The sequence below is a fragment of the Ictalurus furcatus genome, chromosome 1 (genome assembly GCF_023375685.1).
Source record: "Ictalurus furcatus strain D&B chromosome 1, Billie_1.0, whole genome shotgun sequence".
Classification (NCBI taxonomy): Eukaryota; Metazoa; Chordata; class Actinopteri; order Siluriformes; family Ictaluridae; genus Ictalurus; species Ictalurus furcatus.
In genome coordinates, this window is record NC_071255.1 from 1,159,562 (window position 1) to 1,174,236 (window position 14,675).

A 14,675-nucleotide genomic window follows, 5' to 3' on the forward strand; every position below is an offset into this window, starting at 1 on the left:
ACGGGTGCTTCTATTCTTCTATTCTATTCTATTGTACTCTAGTCTAGTCTAGAAATTCTCCTCATTTAATCATACTCGAGGTAAGTTGGCTCTCCTTGTACTGAGCAGAGTGAGTTGTCTGATTGATTATAAACGATATATAAGTTTAGTATAAGACTGTGTTTATAACTGAATACACACAAAATGTGAAATATTGTTTAAGTATTAAACTGTCAGTTGCTGTTTCATGGAGCCTCCGCTGGGTGTCAGTGTCGAGCGCGCTGTGTTGATCCAGTGAGCTGCTGCTAATTAGGATGGGATTTTACAGCGTCTAGGCTAAATAACACTCATTACCATTTAAACGAGGAACAGACAAACGTTATAGAAAAGAAGGAAAATGATTTAAACGAATATATCAACACTGGTTAAGTAGCACAATCAGGAGAGAGCGAAACCGCTCACCGTGGTGTTTAAAGTAGGACTGTGATCATGCGATCCTGATGCCATTTTGATTCCCCCGCCGCCATTTTGTGTCATTTCGATATAATTCATACACGGTATGTAAAATGGCGGAAGATTAGCCCACCAGACACAATAATATTCATCATCACAGACTTTTGAACAAACTTATTTACATTCTGGTGAAAGCGACCTCTGGTGGTAAAAACTGGCATGGCTTTATCTCTCCTGTTCATCCCTTATGTTTCTGTGTTAGAGAAACTTTATCATTTTAGAAAATGACACGCGCCAATGCCACCTTCACCTCTGGCTCTCTCATCAGGAACAAACTTATCAATTTAGACCTGGAAGTTATATATTTCTGTAAAGCTGCTTCGTAACGATGTCCATTGTGAAAAGCGCTATACAAATAAAACGGTATTGAATTATATATATATATTTCGCGTGATCTTAAAAACTTTTTGATCTGAAGGTGTATGAGTAAATGTGTGAAATCGGTGTTGTAAAATAAAATATAATTGTGCCGACGTATTCATTTCTTTCATTAGAAAGGCAGGAGATAAGCGTCCGGCGTCGGTGTGAACTCCTTTAATCCTGTTTAAAAAGCATCTCGGCGAAATTCCTCAAGAAATCAGTTGAGAAATGCCGAGAATACATTTCTGGAAATTCTAGGAAAAAGGGCGTCTACCTTCAAGATGCTAAAATACGAAATTATTCTGATTCATTTTGGATTTTTTATCACAACATAATTCCCAAAGTTCCATTTGTGTTACTCCAGAGTTTTGATGACTTTATTATTATTATAAAATGTTGAAAATAATAAATAAATATAAATGAGTGGGTCTAAACTTTTGACTGGTAGTGTAAATAAATGCTATAAACAAACAATAAACATGATATAAATTGCTAATGTTCCACAGATTTTCAGAACGTGATTGAAAATGACTGTTATTACAAAGCCTACCTGCGAACAACGTGCACCAAGTAAGACACACACACACACAGTGCATTTTAGAAGTAGTATAAGACGTTACTCCGTAGCCCTAACTGAGGTTTCGACTCCAGGTCTGGACAGTGAAGATGACTTTGAAGAGGTCCCTAAGTTTCCTGGTCCTCTTATGAGGTGAGACCCGCTTTCTCCTCCCATATAGTACACAGAAGTTAAACATTCATTTGAAGCTGTAAACCGTATTGTTGGGAGTTTAATAATACGTGTGCACAGTAATCCACATAAAGCAGCTGTTCCAACATCTGTTGCAGCAATGACCTGCAGAAGGAGGACCTGATTCGGTTTATCCGGTGGAAAGCACAGGAGTGTTCTGCAGAGCTTTATAAACGTGACCACGCGGAGGCCTATTTCTTATGGAAGATAATGGAATTGATCTTCTGTCGAAACGGAGTAAGTGTTAATCGATTGTTTAAGCAAAGTTCAAAATATATAAAGACATGTAAGAACACATTCTCTGATTGTTCTGAATAATGTACTCGTATTCGGTTACGTCTCCAATACTAACATTACCTAATGATATTTCTTGTACAGAAAGAGATGATGTGTGAAGTTGCTGCAGTGATCTTCAAGGCCTACAGCAGGCTCAGGAATAACTTTCCACGAGTGAGTATATCACGCATCAGTATCAGCATCTGTCTGTACATGATTGTTTTTGGCAGCACCATGCTAACTAACATGACAGTTTGGGTGCCCAGATGGTGAGAGATGGAAGGAATGGTGTCTTCCTCTGGCAGACCTTTTGTGCTCCTCTGCACCAGATGATGAGATCAGAGAGGCTCTGATTAAGATGGGAGATGATCTTGGTATGGATATGCTCCACAGTAACAGCATATGATTACAACATGCTAATTCTAGAAAATATATCATATATCATGCATGTAACTCTGCACTGAGTCATGATTCCTGATCTTCACATGCATGATGGTCTTTCATCTGCAGCCTCCAGAAGATGGACCTACGCAGCACATATCTGCTACGTTGTGGCAAAAGTGGAGCTGGGATCATGTAGTCAGTTTGAACTGATCGGTTGTGACAGGTATTGTGTGCGTGCGTGCGTGCGCGTGTGTGTGTGTGTGTGTGTGTGTGATGATTTTCCAGACGTTTTACTCACCCATTATTCTATTTGCTCCAGAGTGCCATTTGGGTTGTCAGTCCTTCCTGAAACCTTTGTGATAACGGAGACGTACGAATACTTGCTGTCGCTGAGCTCAGGGCTGGCCCAGCCAAGCTTCCAGGTCGGAATTGATCTTCTTTTCTTTTTCACGGGCACTGATCAGTCAAAGTTAACCAGTGTACTGGGAATGAATGACTCTCTTGTCTCTCGTAGATCTTTAAGTTGAGCCATGTCAGCAGGGTGGTCTATTTTGAGCTGAGTCTCTTAAGTGCCGCCACTAAATACTGTGAGACCATCGCTAGGGCAGCCTTCACTTTCCCCGACAGAATCAAAAGGAGCTTCATTGAACGGCTTATTTTGGTAAATAAGATGATAATTAATTCTAGGTTTCAAACGCAAAGTATCATCATCACCAGTTTACGTTCCTGGTCTGTCTTGTAGCTGTCTTGCAATGTGCTAAAAGACCAGGCAGAAGAACCTGCGTGGCTGCTAGAGCTCCGGCGGCTGCACAGAACTAAATTAGCAAATGCTAATGGCGACCCAGTGCAGCACATGGCATCTACCAGCCATGACATGGATTCTGAGATTCAGGAATCAGAATGTTCCCCGAGGACAGACGAGATCCCCGCTCTCCAGTCCCCTGATCTGGAGCAGCACGCTGTCCCACGGGGTACGTTAGAATCCACCATGTGGACAAAAACTAACCTGAACATTTTACACAATTTCTGCATTGTGTAAGCTGTAAGTACTCTTAAGGGCAAGACTGTACTCTGTTTACTAGCTACTCGTATTCAAGGGACTCAAAGAAATGATACCATAATAATGATGCTATTGACAACGCAAGCCTCATTCTTTACTGCAAGAGAGGACACTGAGTGTGGTGCTCTTTCATTCATTATTCGATTAAAATAAACGAAATGATTGTCTGCTCTACAGCTGTGCTTTATTCACGGTACACCTTGGGAAAGGTGCTGGGGATGGGAGGCTACGGATCTGTCTTCGAAGGACACCGGATTGAAGATGGGAAAGAGGTACATGTTCTCCCCCACCCCCGTAAACAAACCGCACGTCCCTATGCTCATTTCCTCTCCAAGATGTCGGCTCAAACAACTAATTAGTTAACTGAACAAAACCAAGACAGAAATATTTAGGAAAGGAGGCTCTTTAAGCATCTAAAGGCCGCTAGACCCATGTCTAAACCTAACCCTGAGTCATGAGGGACTAATTCTGTTCTGTATGTGTGAACAGGTTGCCGTTAAATTTGTAGACAAGGACGACGACGACGACATCATAACAATTGTAAGTAAACTTATTTCACTTCTTGAAGAAGCAGTAAGATCCAAATAACAAGCCCTTTCTAGACCAGTGGCCTGTTGCATCAGCTGAATACATGTTTGGTTATAAGATTATGAGACATTGGACCGGAGCTTGATTAAATCTAGTATGTAATAGACATTTTTATTTAGACCACAGACAATAAGGAATAACTGATCTAGCATCAGAACCAATCCAAACCTTTTCCATTGTAACATTTCCGCTTGGCGTCGTTTAGATTGGTGTGTTCACACCGAACCCGTGTCTGTTCTTGTTTTAGCCTGGAGAGACGCAGGAGCTGCCTGTAGAGGTGGCACTAATGAAGATGGTGTCCAGGCCACCTCGCTGTAGCAATGTGCTGGAGCTGCTGGAGTGGTTTGAAATAGACAATCAGTACGTCATGGTCCTGGAATGGCCCAGCCCCTGTATGGACCTGTATGATTTCACTGATCTTCAGGGCGGCCGCCTGTCTGAAGCACAGGCTCGAGACGTCATGCTGCAGGTGATTCGGGCGGCTCGTCACTGCTGTGACCGTGGAGTGTTACACTGTGACATCAAGTTAGAGAACCTCCTCATCAACACCGATACCTTGGACGTCAAACTGATCGATTTTGGCTGTGGGAAACTGCTGAAGGACAGCCCCTACTACTCATTTGTAGGTAATTTCATGGGATAGAATCGAAGGGAATGCAGTGGAGAATAGGTTTTTAAATGTTTTTGTGACCTTGCTGACGGTGCCCTTTCTCTCTTTTACACTCAGGCACTAAGGCATTTGAACCTCCTGAGTGTCAGATGAATTTAAAGTACGTGGGCATTCCTGTTACCATCTGGGGTCTGGGCATACTCCTGTTCTGCTTGATCTGTGGAAGCTACCCCTTTGAATCAGGTGAAGACTTTCAGCATGTACACCTGGAATTACGTCCTGACATGTCTCGAGGTGAGTCGATGCAGAAACCTCACGCTGTTCAACTCACGTAGCAGAATGACTTTAAAACGCACTCTTCATTCTTTTGTCAACAGAGTGCTTTGAGCTGATAATGTGGTGCCTGGAGATCAACCCTGAAACGCGGCCGACTTTCGCCGACTTGGTCAGGCACGAGTGGTTCACGGAGGCGGTTCAGGCGGTGTGAATTGTGCTGGATCCATATTGAGTTCTGTAAAAGAGATTGATGTGCTTATGTAATTTTACCGAGAACAGGTAATTACGTGAAAGAAAAAAAAATGTAGAATAAAAAGATTCGTCTATTTTAATATCTGTTTTGTTTTGCATATTCCTCCTGAAACCAAAGATCTTGTAATTGCTCCTTGATAACTTTATTGTCTTTATTAATCACATATACATTACAGTGAAATTCTTTTCTTCACATACCCCAACATGTTAGGAAGTTGGGGTCAGCCACAATACAGCGCCCCCTGGAGCAGAGAGGGTTAAGGGCCCCGCTCAAGGGCCCAACAGTGGGAGCTTGGCAGTGCTGGGGCTTGAACCCCCGACCTTCCGATCAGTAACCCAGAGCCTGAACCACCAACCCACCACTGCCACCACTAATCAGAGAAATAATAACCTCATAAATAATAACCTGATAAATATTAAAAAGATACATCATAATTAGATAAAGAATAACATGAAAATCATTAGAAAAATAAATCACATAAATAATAATTAAATAAATAACCTTATAAATAATAATCAGATAAATAATAACCTGATAAATATTAATCAGATACATCATAATTAGATAAAGAATAACATGAAAATCATTAGAAAAATAAATCATATAAATAATAACCTGATAAATAATAATGAAATAAATAATAACCTGGTAAATAATAAATAAATAAATAAATAATAACCTGATAAATAATAATGAAATAAATAATAACCTGATAAAGAATTAGAAAAATAATAATCAGATCAATAATAATTAAATCAATAATAACATATTAAAATAATAATCAGAAAAAGAATAACCTGATAAATAATGAGAAAAAATGGGAGAATTAGAGAAAAAGAAGAATGGGAGAAACTGCCCAAAAATAGGCGTGCCAAGCTTGTAGCATCATTCTCAAAAAGACTCGAGGCTGTAATCGGTGCCAAAGGTGCTTCAACAAAGTATTGAGCAAAGGGTGTGAATACGTATGTACATGTGCTTTTTTTGTTTTTTATTTTTAATAAATTTGCAAAGATTTCAAACAAACTCCTTTCACGTTGTCATTATGGGGTATTGTTTGTAGAATTTTGAGGAAAATAATGAATGGAATCCATTTTGGAATAAGGCTGTAACATAACAAAATGTGGGGAAAGTGAAGCGCTGTGAATACTTTCCGGATGCACGGTGTGTGTGATCAATAAAAACTCTACCATATTATTATCATATATTATTAGATTGAATTTGACCCAAAGCAATCTTCACCGAGTCGCTTCCTTAAAGAGTTTAATAAACACATAAGACATAAAGGTACTTCACAGTAATTTATGTGAAAACAACAAAACAACAGGTGTGCATACATATTATATTATACATATCATATTGAGTGCTTGGACCATGATGGTGTTAACAATGTTCTTAAATGTCCTGAGGTCCAAAACACCGCCTGTCCAATAAAATAAAAATAAAAAATGCTTACAGGACTTTACGAGGAATCAGTTTCTTTATATTCATCTGTAGATGGGTTGTTGACATGACATGGCATTTTCACTGTCACACAAGATTTAAAAAAAAATAAAAAATTAATAAATCGTGTTGTCATCATTTAAAAACACATTAAATGATTAAATATTTCTTTGTTTTACATCCACCTGTTATTATACAAACTGCATTAGATTTTTACTTTTGTTTTTTTGAGCCAAATCTCAAAAATAGTCCTGTGGTATGACCTGTCTGTGTTCCAGTGGTTGGAAAAAAAATCATCAGTACCAAAATGTCGCTATAGCATCTGACGGTCTATCTGCACTATTTTTGAAAACATCACGTAGACAAGAAATTGTTTACCAAATACTTCATCTGCTCCTCATACTCCGTGCTAGGGGGCTGAATGATTCCTTCTTCTGGGTTCCTGCACATGTAGGGGTAGGAGGAATTGAAACTGGATGTACTGGCAAAAAGATCGATAAAACATGAAACAGTTGATATACAAGTACCATTAAATAGAGCAGAGATCAAAACCATTATAAAGGGACACGCATAAAATATGGCAAGAACACTGGGACACAGCTGACACCGGACGACCCCTATATACCACACGAAAACAAGTAGGCACGAGTGTGAGGCAGGGCAGGAACCCAAAGGAAGAGATGATAAGTACGTATATTAGAATAGGTCCTGCTGGATTAAATCTAACAGAATTACAAAATTACACAGAATAGGAACCCCCCCCCCCACTGCAACACACAAGAGACGGTAAAACACATTCTGTTAGACTGCAAAACATACGAGGAGGGAAAAACTGAGCTAGAGATGCAATTGGAAAGCAGAACATGACACTAGAGAACTTGCTGGGGAAAACATCTGGAAAAGTGCACCGTCCCCTAATAAATGACCTGAAAAATACTGGGATAAGTCAGAGACTTTAGTAATGTAGTATGAATATCTAGTATATAATTATTGTTGTTGTTACTTTTTTCCCCTGCCAATCTGCTTCCCACACTCCAGTCCAGTAGGTGGCGGTAATGCACCTTAAGTTTGTTTGCCAATGGCCATTAAAACCAAAACCAAAAAAGAAGAAAAAAAATTACAACACTGGCAGGAGAAAGACATGCTGCTTCACTTGTTACTAGAGGAGGAAGAAGAAAATAAATAAAAAGAGAGAGCGAAAGAGAGAAAGAGAAGATGATGGTCTGTGTGACCACTCAACCAGAAAAGAGCTTACACTCCTTTCCGTTTATTCCGTTTTTTCTTTGACTACCTTGAGAATCAACGGCCCTAGGTCACTGTTGCCACCTTGTGGAGCAACTAAATAGTGCAACAAAATTAAATGTGCATGTGCGACCTGGTTGGACATGTATTCCCACCTTGTGACCAGTATTATTACAACTATGAATTTTAGCTCTACTAAAATAAACCTGCACATGTTTTTTTAATCTCTCTAAGACCACATTTACACAACTGATACACAACTGAGGCCTGTTCACCTGGCCATGAACTCCCACAACCTGCAAATGTGCCTTGAAGCACATCACCTTGTTTTACTAATTCGGAATTTCGTTTCCAGATGTTTTCCTGATTTCCCCTCTGTGCCTCCTGAACAGGCTTGGGAAAGCTTGTTTTCGAACAGTCCACATCAGAGAGGAATGATTTCTAGGATTTATGATTTTATTCTGCCATTAGGTAATGAGTCGAGTACCAGAATTAGGAATGCGTGGGAAATGGAGTTATGAGTACAGATAAGTGAAGAGTGTTGGGAACGTGCTATAGGTAGGATATAGTCTACCACTTCCTGTGCTCGTCTTGGACTCATCCAGTTCAAAGTTTTACACAGAGTCCATCTGTCCAAGTCGAGACTTTCTGTAATATATCCGGATGTAGAGGACAAGTGTGATCAGTGCCATGGCTCTCCCTGTCAACTTGGCCATATGTCTTTCTTCTGCCCTGATCTCTATGGTTTTTGGACTGGTTTTTTTTACCATCATGTCCACTATTCTCAGAGTAGATTTAAAACCTTGCCCATTGATTGCTGTATTTGGGATTCCTGATGCCTCAGTTCCATTGAGCTCGATACAGAAGGATGTTATCGCTTTCACATCCCTTATAGCAAGACGTTCCCTACTGTTGCATTGAAAGTCTGCTAAATATCCATCCATCTCCCAGTGGCTAAAGGACGTGATGTTTTTTTAAAACTTGAGAAAATAAGGTATACGATGAGGGGTTGTACTGACACGTTTTTTTTTTTTTTGTTTTTTTTTTATAAATGGCATCCCTTTATTGCATATTTTATAGAGTTACAGACACTTCCCACTTAAATTTTTGTGCCTGTTGTTGGGTTTTACAATATCTATATAACCAGCGATAGTTTTTGGTTAGCCATGATGAGCCGGGGTTGGGTGGGGCGGGGGGTGGGGGGTTGGTTTGTTTTTGGTGTTTCTACTTTTTAATTTTGTTTTCCTTTGTTAGTATAAAAAGAAAAAAACTGTGAAGAAAGCATGCCTATAATATTTTTTCTGTGATTAGTAATATGTCTAGATCATGCAGATATGGAGGTACTGTTGAATGGTTTGATCATGTTAGATTTTGAGCTTGTTTTACAACGTTAGGTGAAAGGGGTAGCAAAGTTTGCATGGATGAATTGTACTTCTCACCTGTTCCATATAATTTTTACAGTCAGTTTGTTATTGTGAAGAGTAACATGAGTATCCCGAAGGTCTTGGAAGGTGAAAACCTCTCTCTTTTTAAAAATTACGTTTATTATTATTATTATTATTATTATTATTATTATTCAAATTTCAAATTTCTCTTCACTCTAGACTTTTTTTTTAAGTTTGAAATGTTTTTTGTATGATGTTAAATGCATAAAAAGTGTGACACATTCATAAAAATGTTCAAGTTGTGGTGTAAGGGGAATAAAACACGCTGGGACGTGCTGTTAGAGGAAAATAATCCGATTCCGGTGGTGTTAACAGTAACTCTGGTCCATTCTGTTACAACACCACTACACACAGTGTTTATTCTTCACTTATATTATTCACAAATGAACACTTCATCACTTCAGAACTGGAAGCCTCCTCAGAAACAGAAGAAGAGAGGAAAAACGCGCTGCTAGTGTTCGGTGTGAATGTGGAAATTGTCCCACTGCGGCTGCCGTACTTCTATTAGATAGCGTCGTTTTAAGGGTCGATCACAAAATGGCGTCCTGTCCGCTATGTAGTGCACTATACAGCGCGCGACAGCTCACTACTCCGTCCCCTATGTAGTGTGCATATACAGTGCACTAGCTCGCTATTCAGGACGTAGCCGTAGTGTTCATCCAGCATGGAGACTTCTAGATAAACAAGACAAACTCAGCTAAAGAAACGTTTATTTATCCAGTTGTAGTCTGAGACGCTTATTATCGCTTTTTTGCTGAATTTTATAGCGAAAGATTATTTCGAGATAAAACAACACTAATAATCGTTTGTGAAGTAAGTATTTATGTCATGGCGGGTTGTTTTGAGCTTGCATGTGGCTCCAGTCTTGCTAGCTGGATTAGCCAGTTAGCTAGTGAGATTTCAGCTTCAGAGGATTTTATTTACAGTTTATTTTACTTTGAGTCTGGATAAACTTTTAAACTCGGCGTGCAAATGTTTTAAACAATTAGAGAAATTATTAATTTATGTTTTTATGTAAATAAGAAATGTTATTATTAATATTACAGTTTAACGGTCAGTGTAGATAAACATGACGTTTAATTATTAGAGTTAAATTAATATTTATATATTTTATATATTGTCAATATAAAAAAATCATTGTAATGTTACATTATCAACTGCTTTACATGTATATTATTTATATATGAATCTATATAAAATACAACACTTGCACTATAATATTTATATTTATTTATATTTTACATAATGTATATTTAGTAATATATAATTTTAAATATTTTATTTAGAGTAATAAATAAATAAATAATTTTAAAAAAAAATAATGTGAAATGATGTGAAAAAAATGCAAAATTAATTCTTAATGAATTCAATTTGTGCACTCTTTAATTCAATGCATTGTTTTTTTGCTAGTAAGAAAATTAAATAAAGTAAATGGTGAGTCCAGTGATTTTGTGTGTAATGTGTATATATTCTTCATGGTTGGTATCCCGTTATATTTTCTGTGCTGAAATCAGTAACTGAATGTGTTTAAAGAGCATCAGTAGTGTGTGGTGATGATGATGATGATGATGATGATGATGATGTGTTTATTCCAGATCATGCCGTCCAGCTGCGACTCTCTCGTCGACGATATCGAGGACATGGTGTCCTCCAGCGAGCCGGCTCCTCTCCAGCGCTCCTCCACCAGACAGTCCGTCGTTCCCCGAGTGAGGAAACGGAAAGATCTCCTGGTGAACGAGGAGCTGCAGGTGGACAGGTGAGGTGACCGGAGACCAGACGCAGCCTGGCAGTGAGGCGTGCTAACTTTTGATCACACATTAGAGCAAAATGTGTGACTCGGATAGCAAGAACGCACACAAACACACACCGCTTCAGCACAATGCAGTAAACAAACGCTATAACTACACACAGGTTAGGGCTGCACAATTAATCGAATATCGATCGCGATTACGATTTTGACTGCCCACGATTACATGAACGTGATCGACTGCGATATTAACGATTAAAGTTCGTCCTCCGCTCATAGAAAACTCCACTGCAGATCAAATCAAGCGCTTCCTAAACTTACAGCCAATCACCATAGAGCGGCGCAGGGATGACGTCATTTTGTACTGTCAAAACCCTGAAATGAAATTAGCATTTTAACCCTCGAGCTGCTAGCTTCGCTGCGAGTGCCAGCGCTCTGCACGAGGGGACATCATGACACTAGCACGATGCTAAATGGTCGGGGACATTAAACGTCATCACGCCGAACAGGAAAAAACTTTGCAGATAAACTCAGAGCTCTACAGTGCGACCATTTCACCCGCGTTTGTGACTGAAGTGTTTTGTGCGACTGTGAATAAATATTTATTTACACCGGTGCGAGTGACCTGTTCGGCGTTGTATAATACAATCGGGATAAAAACTACAGGAAGTCCAAAATGCATCTACAAATATAGATAAAAAGTAGATATTATAATAACTTCATAAAATATCAATAAAATGAGAAATGAAATAATGTTTAATTACTATGGGTTGCATTTAATATCAATTTGACATTACGCTCAGTTCGCTATCTCCTTAGAACTCTATTAGCCTTTTTCCTAACATGGATCATGTTTGTGTTAGTCTACTTTTAATTAGGACTCTTTATTGTTTAAGATATTTAAAAATAAATATTTTATGCTGTTTATTTATCAATTAACCAACAGTATTTCTCACTGCTATTATTTTAATTCAGTTAACAGTGACCATGAGCAGAGAGCTTACATTTAACTGTTTATGACCTCCTGATTAAAGCTTAAATAAAAAAAGATTGGTATCTGGATCGGTATCGGCTGTAAAAATCCTGATCGGCGCATCCCTAATGAACACCATTAAACTAAAGCGCTCTGCATCTGACGGGTAAATGAACTCCCCCAATCACATCCTATATGAGATTATTCAGATATCTACACAATACACACAGAGCGGTTCGAGAACTGACTCCAGCCCAGAACCATGACAGTGGAAATGTCTAATAGTGCAGCTTTAAATATATTTAAGAGGAGCAGACTTCAAACACTGAACATTGAGGTTTATTGTATTTGTTTACAAGGTAAACAGGTTAACGGTTGTTTTTTGCATACAGTCTGTAAAATGAACTGAAAATATTAGATTTAGTTTATCAGAAGGTAAATTAATGTGTCATGGCTCACACTATGTTCCTAAATTCTGTCATAATTGACCAGCTCAAGTTTTCTCATGCCTACTTGTGTGTTGTATTGTGGCACATTAATGTTACCATCTCTAAAAAATAATAATAAATAAAATAAAAAAAAAAACTTCAACTGTGATTTCAAACTTCACCTGAATGGTTTTCATTTGCTTGCATATTGTTATATTTGATGCATATTTTCATTTGGTTGATGGCATTTTTACTCATCCTATAATTTGTGTACAATTTTATTTATATTTGGCTTCTACGAGATGGTGCACTTTAAGGACCAGTCTAATTTGATGTAAAGATTTGTACATGATCAGGAATGTAGCACAACATGGAGGTGAAAGCAGCGGTCTGTTTATTTAAATGTGAAAGTGCAATAAACATATGTCGTCACTAAAATCACTGAATAATCCTGATAAATAATCGAGATCTCAATATTGATCAAAACAATCGGGATGATCATTTTGGCCGTAATCGTGCAGCCCTAACACAGGTGTTATAATGTATCATTAAAATGGATTGTTACAGGTGTTACCCCCATCAGGGCAGTTCTAAAAATCTGTTATCAGTTTCATACGAATGATTACCAGCCGATTAAAAATATTACTCTTATGATGATTAAATCAGTGCTGATATTCTTCTTTAATAAGATCAAATCTGTGTTTCACTTTAACAATAAAACACTAAAGTTACTGATGTAAAGCAGGAACTTTTTTTTTTTTGCTTTTTTTTAAAAAAAAGCAATTATTACTACTTTTGTTTTAATTATTATTATTTTTACTAATTAGTGTGAAATAAAGAATAAATCTGTATTCATTTGGCTTTTTATATATTTTGTAAATTAAATTTTTATTTTTTATTTCGTATTGCTTTTATTATATAATTAGACTATAAATTGTAATAATTGTATTATAAATATCATGTTCTAATTGTATAATTACAGGTGTTCTCGTTATAATCGAGTTAATTGTTTTGTAATTAAGGCGGTTCAATTTGGAGACATATTTGCATTTATATAAATTTATTTTTAAATATTTAGAGCTGTAATATTATGTAATATTTAATGTAATGTAATATTTGGCAGTAATATTATAATTGTTGTAGTTTAACAGCCACGTTTCTGTAGTTAAAAATGTTAAAATCGAAAAAATGTTTATTTAAAAAATATATATATAAAAGAGCATTTTTTTTCCTTTTAAGTTGTAAATGTTAAATGCAGAAGGTCTTTATCGCCATCTGGTGGCCAAAATATTAAATACATCTTTGCTTTGCTCCTCTTATAAAAAAACATCAGATATTAAAAAAAAGCCATAATTAATATTTTTTACATTTCGTAAGTTTAGCTGAAACAGAGTCAGTTGAATTAAAACATTTTGTAGTAAAGATTTAGCATGTTTTATGCAGCCGGTAGTGTTTATTTAAAAAAAACAAAAAACTTTTCTTTTTATATTATGACGTTCAGAAAGCCAGGTTTTTTTCTCTTTGTGCAAACCGAATTTAGTTGCATTGTGGGAAAATACAGCATGAAAATGCGGCTTGAGAATACTCCAGACTAATCTTCAGAACCCAGGTGTTTAATTGCCGTCCTGGTGTTTATAAGTGTTTATTTCCTCTCGTTAGCGTGATCCCGGGCACACAGAAAGTCTGGTTGAGGACGTGGGGCTGCTCACACAACAGCTCAGACGGGGAGTACATGGCTGGACAACTGGCTGCGAGCGGCTACAAGATGACTGGTAACACACACACACGCACACGCACGCACACATGCGCGCGATCGCGGTCCTCAGTTTGATGAATACATTGTAGTATTTTAACCTTCAGGGCCAGAGAGAGAAAATCAGCAATGGTCCAAAATATCCAGCATCTATAAAATATCCCAATTCTGTAGGTGTGTGTTTTTATTTATTGTAATAAAAAATAAACTTCGTGTGTTTTTAAATGCAACAGTTTTATAAGTAACCACTAGATGGCAGTGAAGCAACACAAGTTCTTTTTCCCCTCTTGCATTTTTAGAATTAAGGGCTCCTAGTTAAATATTGGGATGGTTTAAGGTTCCTGTTTTGGTACGTTTTATGAAATTGAAGTCCTTTGAAGGTCACTGGGTCTGGGTTGCTGGGTCCAGGTAGTTGGGTCGGGGTACTCGAATTCAGGTCACTAGATCACTGGGTCTGAGTCAGTAGGTCTACAATGGAAGAAGATTGGGAAGTAGATGATGGGTCTAGGTCACAGGGTTCGAGATGCTAGGTCCGGGTCACTAAGTCTGAGGGATTAGATCCAAGTTGTGAGGTCTGTGTAGTTAAGTTGGAGTCAGATG

The 14,675-nt window shown here is 37.8% G+C and overlaps 2 protein-coding genes across 2 annotated transcripts in view; both read left to right on the forward strand.

The window, feature by feature from the left end:
• LOC128621406 (PAS domain-containing serine/threonine-protein kinase-like) lies at positions 1–5,151 on the forward strand. The gene is made up of 15 exons (XM_053647183.1): positions 1–80; positions 1,359–1,422; positions 1,504–1,561; positions 1,699–1,837; positions 1,979–2,050; positions 2,130–2,250; positions 2,387–2,483; positions 2,580–2,682; positions 2,775–2,921; positions 3,003–3,231; positions 3,498–3,592; positions 3,810–3,860; positions 4,156–4,534; positions 4,636–4,812; positions 4,896–5,151. Exons 2-15 carry the CDS (start codon positions 1,380–1,382, stop codon positions 5,003–5,005), a joined length of 1,821 nt encoding a protein of 606 aa, XP_053503158.1. The 5' UTR covers positions 1–80; positions 1,359–1,379; the 3' UTR covers positions 5,006–5,151.
• Positions 5,152–9,657: 4,506 nt separating this feature from the next.
• Positions 9,658–14,675, forward strand: part of cdkal1 (CDK5 regulatory subunit associated protein 1-like 1) — a 207,273-nt gene continuing 202,255 nt past the window's right edge. The window contains exons 1-3 of the mRNA XM_053647308.1: positions 9,658–9,987; positions 10,770–10,930; positions 13,982–14,094. Coding sequence (XP_053503283.1) covers positions 10,773–10,930; positions 13,982–14,094 — 271 coding nt within the window. The 5' untranslated portion in view covers positions 9,658–9,987; positions 10,770–10,772. The remainder of the gene's footprint in view (positions 9,988–10,769; positions 10,931–13,981; positions 14,095–14,675) is intronic.

Excerpts from the sequence above, each read along its gene's own strand:
- LOC128621406 (XM_053647183.1), top strand. The coding sequence starts at position 1,380 with ATGACTGTTATTACAAAGCCTACCTGCGAACAACGTGCACCAA. Across the intron at positions 1,562-1,698 it reads TTTCCTGGTCCTCTTATGAG|CAATGACCTGCAGAAGGAGG; the intron begins GTGAGACCCGCT and ends CATCTGTTGCAG. Across the intron at positions 3,232-3,497 it reads GCAGCACGCTGTCCCACGGG|CTGTGCTTTATTCACGGTAC; the intron begins GTACGTTAGAAT and ends TCTGCTCTACAG.